The sequence below is a fragment of the Micromys minutus genome, assembly GCF_963924665.1.
Source record: "Micromys minutus genome assembly, chromosome: 6".
NCBI lineage: Eukaryota > Metazoa > Chordata > Mammalia > Rodentia > Muridae > Micromys > Micromys minutus.
Window position 1 is genome coordinate 64,647,497 of NC_137975.1, and position 13,595 is coordinate 64,661,091.

The window sequence follows — 13,595 nt, forward strand, 5'->3', positions numbered from 1 at the left end:
ATATTCTGCTCCCTCTACCAAGACTGAAGGATTTAATGTCATGGGCAGAGTTGGGGATGCTCTCGCTGCCTTGAAGTTAGCAAACAGATTTTATATCTAGCAAAAATAGAGAGTAATAAAGAGATTAAAAACAATATATTTTTAGCCAACACTAGGTTTCTAGAATGGCAAATGAGATCCCTGTTGCTTGCCAAACTCTCTAAGTACCATCCCAACTAAATTTCCAGAATTCATATATATATCAACTTGATGTCACTTTGGAATTCACATGGGAAAGCACAGATTTAAGCAGGATGTCATCTTCTTTATCTCCCCGCTACCCCACTACAAAATATTCAGCTCAGTTCACCAGGATTCTACAGTGAAAACATCTATCCATGGAACAAGTAACTCTATCTCTTTCCTACACAACATGAGATGCCGTAGGGGCCTCCAGAAGAGCAGTTCATGGTGTGAGATCTGCCAGCCTCTTCTGTTCTCTGGGTGTTCTCATATGTAAAGAAAAGACTTTTAAAGGAAATCAAAGACGTGCACAAATGTGGGTCGTCAACTTCTGGAAGTCCTTGTGGCATAGATGTTATAACAACCTTGTGACCACTCAGAAGAATTGTGGATGTGAATTTAAATTTGGCAAATAATACAGACTAAACATCACCAATACCTATTAGAGCTATTCATCACTGTAACCCTAAGAGCAGGAACCTGGGTCTGTTTACTGCTCCCCCTTTGTGTCCAAAGCCTGACTATGGAAAGCTAATGTGAATCTTTTTGTGTCTTCCATTTTGATGCCCATTATCAAATCTAAATCTGCCTCAACTGGTGCTTAAATAAAGTCATAAAATATTTTTAAGTATTGGGTTTTTTTTTTACATTTATGTGTGTGTGTGTGTGTGTGTGTGTGTGTGTCATTTGTGTGAAGGTGCCATTAAAGCCCAGAAGAGGGATCTCTTGAAATTGGAGTTTCAGAAGTCATGAGCTGCCCAGTGTGGGTAATAGAAACTGAACCAGGGTGTTAACTGTTGATCCATTATCTGGCTCCAAATCATATATTTTCTCTGAACTAAGGAGAAGAAAATATATATATGGTAGATTGATATATATATGGTAGGTTAAAAGTACTAAATGCAAGATTAACATGACTATATGCAAGCATTTACTTAATATTTGTTTAGATCTGTCTAGTAAAACTCACCACTCATGGAATGGACTATAAAAAGGTTTCTTGTGCATCTACCTCAAATAGATACACTTTTTTGTATTTATTAAATATTTACTAAAATACACATTATTTTGTATTTATTCTGACTTACCTAAGTAAGAGCTAATAAATAAGATTGGATAAACCCAATAAGTAAAATCTAACGTATCTAACTGGAATATGAACACAGCAAGTTCACAGTTTCCACAACGTCTCAATAATCATTAACTCATATTAGGTTTACTAGGTACAATAAATCTCTAAGGTTAGTAGTGATTTTAAGCCTACCACAAATACAAAACAGTAAATGTTTAGTCACTCAGTGTCATTCAGACGGTTAATTCTCAAAAGCAGCTGTGCACAGTCAAAGCCCAGTGTTCCCTCCTGGTCATCACATGAGTCGAAAGCCAGAATATAATTGTGCTATATAAGGTTTGTGTGCTAAGACTTAAAGACTTTATTAACTAGGCAAGCCTGTGCACCATGCAGAAAACGCTTGCTTGTTGAAGACATCTTTAAGTTTAATATATTTCAAATACAGCATCCAGATAGATATTAAGATCATATAAGAAAGAATAATTTACCTCCTTCATGGGAACAACAAAGTGTATTACACATTTATTGTCAGTTTCCCTTAGCTGACATACTTGAAGGGAAAATAGGAATCTGAATAACAGGCGAAAGTAATCCTTGCTGGTAGAGGATCAATGTAGTTAGTATTCCTCTGGAAAACGTTATCGTTCTGTTTAAAATGCCATAATGGCAGTGTCTGGGATGTCGGAAACATTGTCTTGGCCTGACTATTGAATAAGTGGATGCATAATTACGGAAAGGTTATTATTCTTATGACATATGTACTTTGTCATATATGTCACATATATGTCATGTATTTTGTAAAAAAGGGAATTAATTAGATAGAACATAAAATGATAAAAATATGAAATAGGTGGCTAGTTAGAATGTAAGACAATGTTCCACCTTCAGGTGAATATAAAAACATTATCAGTAACAGACAAGCCTCCCATCAGAGCTATCTGTAACTAGACAAGACTCTCCCATGACAAAGAGGGTATTTAAACATGTTGTACCCTGGGAAAGCTGAACACAATATGAGAATATTGACAGAAGAGTTTTCAAATGAACTGTTGTCTACTGATAAGAAGTCACACAAAAATAGTTAAGCCTAAATCATTCTGAAGACAAGTCCCTGAAAATTTAAAATATCTTAATAAGGTAAAAACTGAGACAATTTATACAAAATAGGAATTAACTGATAAATAGAAATGCACTGAACATTCTATTTATTGTAAGTGAGTGCACTGTCTCTGTCTTCAGACACACCAGAAGAGAGCATCAGATCACATTACAGATGGTCGTGAGCCACCATGTGGTTGCTGAGATTTGAATTCAGGACCTCTGTAAGAGGAGTCTGTGCTCTTAACCACTGAACCGTCTCTCAAGCTGAACATTCTAGATAGGAGAAATATCCAGTAGAAAACTAGCTAGCTGTATCAAAACTAATCACTTTTTACATTTTTCATAGGAATCATTATTTCTGTATTATTTGTACCTGTGTGTGTGTGTGTGTGTGTGTGTGTGTGTGTACGATCCTCAATTTATTCACTGTGACTTTTCCAAAAAAGGGCTTAGTTTTCTAAATCTATAGTCTTTCATAAACTATAGTTAAACTGAAAGCATTTCTAGCCATATGACTCAATAAAATATCCCCAAATTATCCCCAAAACATAGAGAACAAAGGGCTCAAATTTGCTTTGGCAGCTTACACAATCAATGAGCGACTAGATTCTGGCAGCAGCCGCTGATTCCTAAAGTTCCAAGGAAGAACACCTGCAAAGGTGAGGGCCACCCTGCATGGCTGTCTGGGTGCAAGTGCTCAGGAGTATGGCCTTGACCTACATGGACCCTGGGGGAGTGATCCACAGAAGCCACTTTGACCAAGCAAAGCTCTTGGGCACTAGGATCCCAACTGCCAAGCTCCAGGGTTTGGAGTGCAGGAGACAAACATATCTGTTGCCGAGAACACTGAAAATGAAAGGTAAATTCCAAATCAGCTCATTATTTAATTTCCAGAGAAAGATGAGCAATAAATAAATAAATAAATACTTAAAAATCCAAGAATGTGGTTTCATTTTACCCTCAAAATAAAAATATGGCAGGACATGCCATTTTGAGTGTTTTGCTCCTTTAATTAAATACCCTTTGTTTTTCAGTCATGAATTGGACTTTAAATAGCCTTTGTTTTTCAGTCATGAATTGGACTGGCTTAGGGAAGGGATAGCCCTCCATTTTGCCATCGGTAATGTTCCTTATATACGACCTCCAGGAACTGGTCTGGCCTATGATGGCCATGCATGCAGCCGTGCAGTAGTCATGCATCCATGCAACATAACAACACACACAACGCAGTGCAAAACTAGCAAAGGAAAGCCCCTGATGGCCATGCTCAGAAATTCCCCAAGGGTCTCCTTACCAAACAGTGAAATCCTATGCCTGACAAGAACTCCAAGTTTGCAGAACAGGCTGAGGACAAAAGAAAAACAAAAGGAGAAAAGGGGAGGGGTAGGGAGGTAGAAAAAAGACAGGGGGAAGTTTAAAATAAATAAGATGAGAAGAAGAAAAAAAATGAAGAAAGAAAAACAGCTGACCTATGAGCCTGGGGGGAAGGGGAAATAAAGCAAACATAATGTCACGCAGAAAGGGTCGAGTCTCTGAGCAGGATGTGGAGTAAGATAGTAAAGAAAGAATTTCTGCATATCTTAACAACATGGTTAAAAAAGCATATATTATAAGTAAAGAAACACAAATAAAATAGAAAGCAAAGCTCATTAATACAGAAGCCATCTCTATGCACCTCACAAACAACGGAACTACAGGGAAACCACATGGAAAGACTTTAATTTACTATGCCCAGTGCCTGTTTATTATCATGGGCATTTCTTACAAATGGAAACGTGGTATTTTGGGCATACATGTTATGCTAAGTTCTAGTGCTCCTTTCTCGAGTAAAGCATCTCTTCTAAACTAAACTGTGCTCCTTAGATAAATGCCAAGCATCCTTTGGATTTAGGCTTCATGAGTGTGATGACCAGAAGGTACCTTGGTGATGATGGATGAGCTGCGTGTCTATCTCCCTACTCTGGGGGTTTTAGGAAATTCATAGCCGTCATCAATGGGGCTTATAGTCCAAGAAACCACAGCTTATATTTCTTAGTCAGTATCAGAGCCCCAAAGCCACTACCCCTCAGTGGAGATTCCAGAGCTATGATAGTAGGTGTGGCCTCTGCCTCTTCACCCATTCCCAGCCCCGTGACCTCTCAAGAGCCACCCTTTTAGTGACATCCTTTCCTCATGTTGATTGCTATATCCCACTTCCTTTTCACTGTCCCTAACCCTGTCCTCCAGACTCAGCTTAGGCTGTACAGACCCCAAGAAGCCTTTCCTAATGTCCAGCCCTCCACTGGCCCTGCCATCTCTGGGTGTTCCCTTCTGATTAATGCAGGAATCATTTGTCTAGCTCTACCATGGCACTTAATCCACCAGATCATAGCTTCTGCCATCCAACTACACTCTCTTCCAAGTCGTTTGGGAGAACAGTTTGTCAGCAATTCTCAGCACTCTTCCCTGGAAGACTGGAATGGTTTACCCAAACTGGGGTCCTCACTGGGGTCACCTGGCTCTCTGCTCCTTACCTCCAAAACCAGAGTCCCCATCACCAAGGATATGAAAACACTAGAGACCAACCACACCACACCAGAAAATACATTTTGATCAGATGGCTGTGTACTACTTCATACCAACATGGATTAATTGATTGTTAAAAGTATATTTCTTGATTTTTTTTTTTTGAGACAAGGACAGCTCGGGCTAGTCTCAGACTAACCAAGGAGTCCAGGCTATCCTTGAATTCATAATCTAACTGGTTTTTTTTGCTCCTGAGTGTTGAGATTACAGGCAGGCGCCACCATCCACAGCTTGATTTATTCACTGATGGAAGTTGAGTACATAGGGTATTTTGTAGCTTTTCCAAGAAAATGTTTGTCTGCAAGAATTTGAGTCAGATTTGAGAACACAATTTATCGGAGCAAAATATTTCAAAAATAAAGACCTCTGTATGGTGTGATCTTTGATGTTGATAAGTATATTATCTGTACTATAATTTTATTTTCTACATTTTAAAAAAAAGCGACTCTGACCGAGATCCCTCACGGTGAGCTTCACGGTGGCTACTAAATGCTCTCTTTCCAAAGGTAAGTTTGACTCTCTACAAAGAGAGATGGCTTGGTCCTAAGGTAACACATTACATGGCTACATCCTTACCTGTGTTAAAGGATATTGATCACAACCCTCCAGCATTCAAGTGCAGCATCTGAGCTATACTTGGGCTACTGGATTTATAACGCTGACTATACATTAACAGAGGTGCTACCAATGGAGTCACACCTAGGCTGTTAGGCTCTTATGGAAACAGGACAGTTCTGTGTCTCCTTCTACACAATTCTGTTCAGTCAAGGAGAGTGAGCCAGAGAGAGGTCTTCCTGCCTCCTCATACTGCTCACTAACCACCTACCATCAGGAAGGGCAGCAGATACCAAAGCCTAATTCTTCCAGGGAGGTTAATTTCCATCTCTTTTGGGGACAGAATATCTGGGCAAACTAGGACCTGTGATGCTTACAAACCACAGCCCACATATCTCCTAAACTACTACTGCCTGTGCCTCTGTTGTTCCAAATCTTACTTTTTAAAGACATGGTGACCCTGACTTTAGGCACAATAAATGTTTTGAGAAGAATGTTGAATGCTAAGAAATGAGTATAGAAAGTGTTTCATGAAATTGTGGGTTTATAACTGAGGAAAATTAACTTGGATCTAGGAAACTACTGCTAAGAGTACAGATTAAGTGTTAATTTAAAGGAGTATTATAGCATTAACAATGCATTTTAGTATATTCTTGCCTAGTCTTAACAGTAATATAAGGGTTTAGCACTTAATCTACCTGATATCTCTCTCTCTCTCCCTGTCTCTCCCTCCCCCCATCTTTCATTATGTGTGTCTGTCTGTCTGCCTGCCAGCCTACCTGTCTGTCTGTGCATCACTGTGTGCACAAGCATCCACACAGACACACACAGTGTAAATGCTGGAAGAGGTCAGAAGAAGGCATGGATGCCCTGAAGGCAGAGTTACAGATGATTGTGAGCAACCTAATGTGGTTGCTGGGAACCGAACCCAGGTCCTCTGCAAGAGCCATGCATATTCTTAACCACTAAGCCATTTCTTCAGCTTCTTGTCTGTTCATTTTACTTATATATTTAACTCAACTGGTCAAACTCAGACATCTGAAGATCTCGGCTATTCCATCTCTGCATCTCAAATGAATTAACTTCTGTGTTATTGTCCTGGTGCTTATTGGTTGTTTGTAAGCATATTTGGATCATCCGCCTTTTGTTCTCATTTTTAAGACAGAGAACACATAAAATGGTGCAAAGTATCTATAATACACTACGTGGGAAAAACAGCTGTTAAAATTGTGTCTACTCACTTGTAGTGTAAATACAAAAAGTAGGTACTTCAACAAGTCAGGCTGACAATATTTTAAATGCGTATTATTACAGTCATTTCCCTAAGTTATATAGATCCACCCATCACTATTTTTAACTACATATTGTATTTCATCTACCTATACACCTTAATTTATCATTACCTTATCTATTGGTTTAGGTATGAATTTTCCCTGTAAGATTAACTTTCTATAATAAACACTAAAGCATCATCATGAAATAATCTCCTACTATGGCTCCATTTGTGTGTGTGTGTGTGTGTGTGTGTGTGTGTGTGTGTGTGTGTGTGTGCTGAGATCTTTAAAAGGCATACATGTTTCTTTTGTGGAAATGCTGATGGGAAAGGTAAATCTGCCCTGTCTTCTTTCTATTAGGTGCTATTAAATGGAAAATGGCATCGTTGAAAACACCACAGTGTTATGTCATTAGCAAGAGTTATCTAGTGGAATTTTAGGGCCACACAACTACACCACTGGGTGGCAGCAGTGAAAAACTATAGTTCTGTTTTTTCCTCCACGGGATACAACATTGTTCATAGACAATAGGCTAGTCGGCTTCAGGGGTATCTAGTTCAGTTCTTTTTCTAGGTTTATTTAAATGTAATCAGCAAGTAAAACTTGTGTGTACTTAGGAATATACAACTTAGTGTTTTGACACTTGTGTGTTGTGAACAGTTAACATTTCTAAGAGTAAAGCTGATATTGACTAATGTGTGAGTTTTTTATAAATGTAGAATTTGTTTTGGTTTATTTATGTGTTTTTATTGCTTCCTCTTGGCTTACATCCATCAAGTGATCCTTAAGTCACAGACACCGTTGGGGAATAAGGCTTCTGTTACAAACAGCTAAGTGACCACAGAAAGAACAGAAGATTTGGGGTTCATCATGCTCTTTGGGTCCTGAGTGTCTCTGGGTTTTCTAGCAGTTTACGTGTTCTCCAAATCCACAACGCCATGGAACTGAAGACATTGATGAATACCTATGTGAAATTCTACAAGACCATCCTTTCCCTTCTTAGGAAATTTAGGGAGGAAGGCAGTGCCCAAGTTGGAAGGGATGCAGTGCCACAGTGGGGTGTGACTGTGCACTGCCCAACTCACCCCATCCCCGACCCTGCTGTGCTCAGTAGTGTGTTTTATCAACCCCATAGCGAGATCAGCATTTTAGGAGAGGTAGAGACAGACAGATAGACAGGCAGAAAGAGAGAGAGATAAGAAGAGGAGAGACAGACAGAGACACAGGAGAGAGTGACAGACAGACAGACACGGTGTGTATATGTACAGTGGCATCTGGTGGTCAGAGAATTGGGTAATAGAAGTTAAGTGAGCTGGACATTCCAGCCAGTTCCACCTGCTCACATTCAAGCCTGGACTCTTCAGTCCTTGCAGCCACAGATGATGTTCCCCCTTCCTCCGGTCACAACTCACTTCTCTCTGACATGACATGATCCTTCTACATGGCAGAAAAGTCAAGGCCAAGAGAAGCAAGGGCTCTCCATATAGCTTACTCTGGTTTGTGACAATATTGCCCAGATATATTCCAAAATCTTGGGATGGTTGTGAGCAATGTGGTGCCTGAGATCTCTGTGGCTGTCAAACTTAGTGCGGACTGAGTCCTAACAGAGTTTTAAGAAATTATATCCCAGAAATGCAGTAGACTCCCCCACATTTTTAAAAAAATCTATAAAGAAGGTGTCAACCTTAAACCAAATAAGTCATTTCTAAGATGCCAGGTTGACAGGCACAGAGAATACCAGAAAATCATGTTTTGTTTGAGTTTGTTGTATTGTGTTGTGTTTCATTCCATTACCGTGATGGGGCTATGATTTAATTTACATTTTTTTAAACTGAGAGTTTCTATGTAGGACACTATTTTTTAAGCTGTCAAAATATTCGTTTGTTAAGAAAAATTCAAAGAAAATAATGTTCAGAAAATGTTCTGAGCACTTTTTCATACATACCAGTCTGGAGATTCCTCCCCAGCCTTCTTTGAGATTCTGGCTGTTTGTTAGTTGTTTTGTTTTATTTTTTTAATTGGTTTTGTGCTGATGGCTGGAGATAGAACCCTAACTATTTTGTTTTGAATAGTATTTTATTTCTTTTGTTAGTGTTACCTTTAAATGGCAGAATAAATCTGTCTCTAACATACACATATGTTACCTTGCAGAATTTACTCATCTAGTGTTAGTTTCAGGAGAGAAGGGAGGAGACTCTTCTCCCCTGCTCTAGGTCCTGTGGTTGGTTCTCTGACCCAAATGCAAACACAAAGAAATCAAATATAAAGCGTTAAGGCCATAGTTCTTTACCTTGTCACCATCTCCTTCTCTTTGTTGGATGCGTGTCCCCCAGTGCAGAGAGGCCTGCTTGCAGCAGACAAGAAGTACAGGCGATGGTTTTTGAAATACTGATCAATTAAAGGAAGAACAACCTGAAAGAGAGGAAGAGAAAACAGATCTATAGAGTGGAGTATGATGGGGAGAAGAACCAGACCTCAGAGCATACAATACAGTACCTGTGCTGATTCAGTGGGTAAACCTAGATCCCTCCTGTCAGCTCTATCCCATGCATGTGCACATGTGTGTATGTGTGTTCATGCATGTGCACATGTTTGTGTATGCATGCACATGTGTATGTATGCATGTGTGCATGTGTGTATGTATGCATGTATATGAGGATATGGTGAGCATATTGTAGGATGTGCTGGAAGACAGTTACTAGGAACACGGATTTTCGATGATAGTTCAGAATTATTCTCCTTGTTTTCTCAATATGAGACATATATGAAAGTGCTCATAAAAATGCAGTGCTGTGGCCAATGGGCTCTCAAATCCCCTGGATTACCACATACTGAGTCGCTATTATATGTGAGAACTGCCAAGGGTGTGACATCGTCCCATTTGTCCTACTGTCCTCTGGGTATGGGCATCACACACACACACACACATCATTTATGCTTTGCAGATGTTGAACGGAAAATGAAACAAAACCACACAATGTACATGGTATCTGTCTCTTCTCAAACTGAAGTACCCGTTGTGGTCAGGTTCAGCCTTGTTCCTCTGGGTTGACTCTTTCTCCTGCTCAGTGTACGTGTGCACATATATGCTACACACAGTTTTCTGTCTGTGACAGGCACTTCTGACTCTTCGTGCTTCTTACCAGAAGGCCTCAGCTCAGGGGTGCCTCACTGGGTGGGTAGGCCTTTTCTGACCTGATTCGAGAAAACTCTTATATCCTCTACCCTCCAAGGCGTTTGTACATAGAATTTTAGACAGAACTAAGCATTCTCCCTCCCTCCCCACCTCAAAGCCTTTTAGGCAAAAGAAAGCAGAAAACAAATTTGTATTTTTAGATCCATATAGTCATTTTCCAACCTCCAGAATTGGTACTTGCATATTTTGCTGCCTATAGTGTTTTACTCCTGCCTTGTGTTAGAAGACAGTTATACTGAATGACTTAATGCACAATTTACACAATATCGCTCTCTTGAGAGTCTTTATAAGAGCCAGAATATACGGGCTGGCAGATAGAGAACTTATCAAAATGGAAGATGGAATTAAGCCACATTAGACATCTATAAGCAGCAACTGGGAGTTCTGGGTAAGTAGGCAGTTTAAAGGTGCATTCGTGGCATTAATACACATCATTCTGATAACTGGGTACCAAAAGGGGATTGCAGTAATGTAGTGGCTGGAGATGACGGACCTATTTATGTAGCAAACATCTTTCTCTCTCTATCTGTCCTGTCAATCTGCCATTTATCCATCTATCACTAACAAAGAGCATCCAGGCAGAAACCACATCGTTGGATGGCTGGAAGAAACTCTGAGTGGAAAGGAAAGACAAGACATACAGTAAAATGTGTGATTCTGAAAATATAACCAACGGTTGTTCATCATTCAGAAAGCAGGCCGCCTTGTTTGAAAACCTATCAAGTGTGGTGCTTATAGAAATGATCTGAACTATCACCAATACAAGTAGGAAACAACTGTCAGTAAAAGTAAGTCTCCAGCTTAACTGCAAGGCATTGTTAAGAGACACACTTGCCTAAGGGAAACTGATGTATCTGTGTCACTCCTGGGCCAGGTTACTTCCTGACACACCTAAGGAAGTAAGGGACCCCAGTGGCTGGCTGCACTGTCTAAGGACACTTGGTCAAAGGAAGGGATGACTTCCCAGCAATATGGAGAGCCCTTGACAAGTTCCTATGAAATGAGATGGGTGGTATGGGCTATACACTCTTCCTGTGAGCAATTCATCCTCCGAGTCTCAGCTTGTGAAAGAGCAAGATTAAAAACCTCCACAACGAATTTTTGACCAAAGCAATGTGTGTGTGTGTGTGTGTGTGTGTGTGTATTCATTCATATGCAGCTAAGCTCCTTAGCTAACAGAAAAAATGTACAAAATGTAAAGAAATTGAGATCTTCTATTTCACACAAGAAAGCTGCAAGAATTAGAACTTCCTCTTTTATTGGCATAACTAAATTGCACGAGGAACATGCGGGGCAGAGGTGAGTGAGTGTAAGGTAAGTGCTGACCAAAAGACACCACCAGCAGACCTGTGTCACCTGAGTCATACATGTATTTCGGAGCTGGAGAGGGTGGACTTCTAGCGAGAGTAGCATTTATAGACAAATGTATTCTAAGATGTAGTGATACTCTGATGATACTTTGTAAATACACAACTGAAGCAGAAGCAAGGCCCCTTGTATACTGTACTTTAGCGAAGAACTTGATCTCTTGCTCGTACGGGAAGTGTTCTCCTTTGCTTCTGCTGCCGCCATCTGTAGACAGGAAGAGGTTTTAGGTCCATGTTGAATGTCCCACACTTTAAGAGATTCATCCAAAACACATCAGCCTTCCTACGTGCATCATCCCAACAAACTGAATAGAAAATGCCAAAGTATATGGGTGAAATTCAGCGACAGGATGAAATATACAAGTTCTTCAAAAAAAATCATGTCAAAATTAGGCAGTTGCTATGGCCAACTCATTTGGAGAGTTATGAGCCCAAACACACCTTGCACATGTATGCCGGTTGGTGTTTTCCTTCAGCCTGACACAGCCAGAGGTCCCTGGGAAGGGAGTCTCAATGGAAGAACTGCCTAGATCAAGTTGGCCTGTGAGCATGCCCATGGAGAATTGTCAAAAGAGGGTTTACTAGGAGAAACAAACCCCTTTCAGTTCCCTGAGGGTTTACAGTGTGAAGACACAGGTCAAGAAAAGGCCAGCCTTAGCATACTGGCTTGGAAGGCAGCCTCCATTCCCCTTTCATGCATGCAGAAGAGGTCTGTGCATGCACGGGAGAGGCAGTAAGTAACAGTCTAAGCAGCCCTGTCAATATGCAGAACTTTGTGTAAGACGGAAAGGCTCAGAGGTGAACATAAGAATCCAAATTTTATAAGGCTCCAACCCACTCGTGCTAGAAAAAAAAATCTTTTTCAGTTAGAAATAGGAATGATGATACATGCTTTAGCAAAGCTTGGGTCAAAATTCAGAGTAATTTTTGTGGGAGACAGATGATATTTTATGATATCAAAACAAAAATGATTTTTGGGTTTTTTTTAGGGGAATTGCTTGTCTTTTATGCTTGAATTCCACCCCTACTCCACCCTGGTCCTGGGGAGAAAGCAAAGAACCAGCAAGTGTTCTACAGTGGGCAGTATCTAAATTCCTCTGCATTTGGGGAGGGGAGACTCTTGTTGTTTTGTTTTGTTTTGTTTTTGAGCTGGCTCTAATAAGTTACCTAGGCTGGCCTTAACCTCACTCTGTAGCCCAGGTTGGCCTTGAACGTGCAATCTTGCTGCCTCAGCCTCCCACGTAGCTGGTATTTCAGGGCCCGAATCACCAGTCAGTCCACTGGCTTACAAATATCCTTATAAGGGACTTTCTTGTGTAAAATATATCAAGATGGTGTTGTGCACAGCAATATTTCAGAAAGGGTAAGAAATATCCTTTTCTACATGAAATATGTTAAGAAATATGAACAGGTTTGGAGAGAACAGAACCCCACCAGCAGAAATAGAACTGAAATAGAAATAAAGAAAGGAAGGAAGGGGGAATAAGAGAAGAAGGGAGGGAAGGAGGGAGAAATGGAAGGAGTGAGGAAGGGAGAGAGGGAAGAAGAGAAGAAGAGAGGGAAGGAGGAAACGTACAGCCTGCTGTGTTCTCTGCCCCCAGTAAAACGACCACGCAGTGGCATGAAGAGGCCGCTTGATGAAACTCTCCTCACCCAAGTGGTAAAATTTTTAGTATTAAAATACTGTTCTTAGCCAGGTGTGATGACAAAGGCCTTTAATCCCAACACTCAGGAGGCAGAGGCCGAGGCAGGTGGATCTCTTTAAATCCAAGACCAGCCTCTTTAAAATACAGTAAACTCGACTGGCTACACAGTGAGACCCTACCTCCAAAAACCAAACAATAAACAGCAACAACAAAATAGCAAGAAGCTCAAATGTGCACAATCTTTAACCTGGTCACTCCACTGCTGAAGATGTGTCATTCTCAAAAACGTCATTTTGTACCAGAAAATCGTTACAAGGGTACAGTAGGGGAAGTGTTGGAAACAATCAAACTTCTGTCTGTGTGTGAGAAATGCGTGTGCCCTTATACAACACTAGGTGAAGATTTTAAGGTTCTCAAATTTGACCCACTCTCTGGAAGCTTGCTGGTCACTGGGTGTTACACTGTCCTTCGTGCTGAGCTGGACCGGATGTGGAAGCAATGCCGTGGACGCTCTAGGAGTAGCAAGAGCTGAGTGAGGAGCAGCAGGGCCAGCTACGTACCAAACTCCAGGATGTACTGATGGGCCTCGTCCACATA

The 13,595-nt window shown here is 40.6% G+C and overlaps 1 protein-coding gene across 1 annotated transcript in view; it reads right to left on the reverse strand.

Moving 5' to 3' along the window:
* The window catches only part of RYR2 (ryanodine receptor 2), a gene marked incomplete at both ends in the record, with an annotated part of 539,514 nt that overhangs the window by 114,115 nt on the left and 411,804 nt on the right, over positions 1-13,595 (reverse strand). The window contains 4 exons of the mRNA XM_080918509.1: positions 3,690-3,739; positions 9,080-9,201; positions 11,493-11,557; positions 13,559-13,595. The exon at positions 13,559-13,595 is cut by the window's right edge and continues 79 nt beyond it. Coding sequence (XP_080774635.1) covers positions 3,690-3,739; positions 9,080-9,201; positions 11,493-11,557; positions 13,559-13,595 — 274 coding nt within the window. The remainder of the gene's footprint in view (positions 1-3,689; positions 3,740-9,079; positions 9,202-11,492; positions 11,558-13,558) is intronic.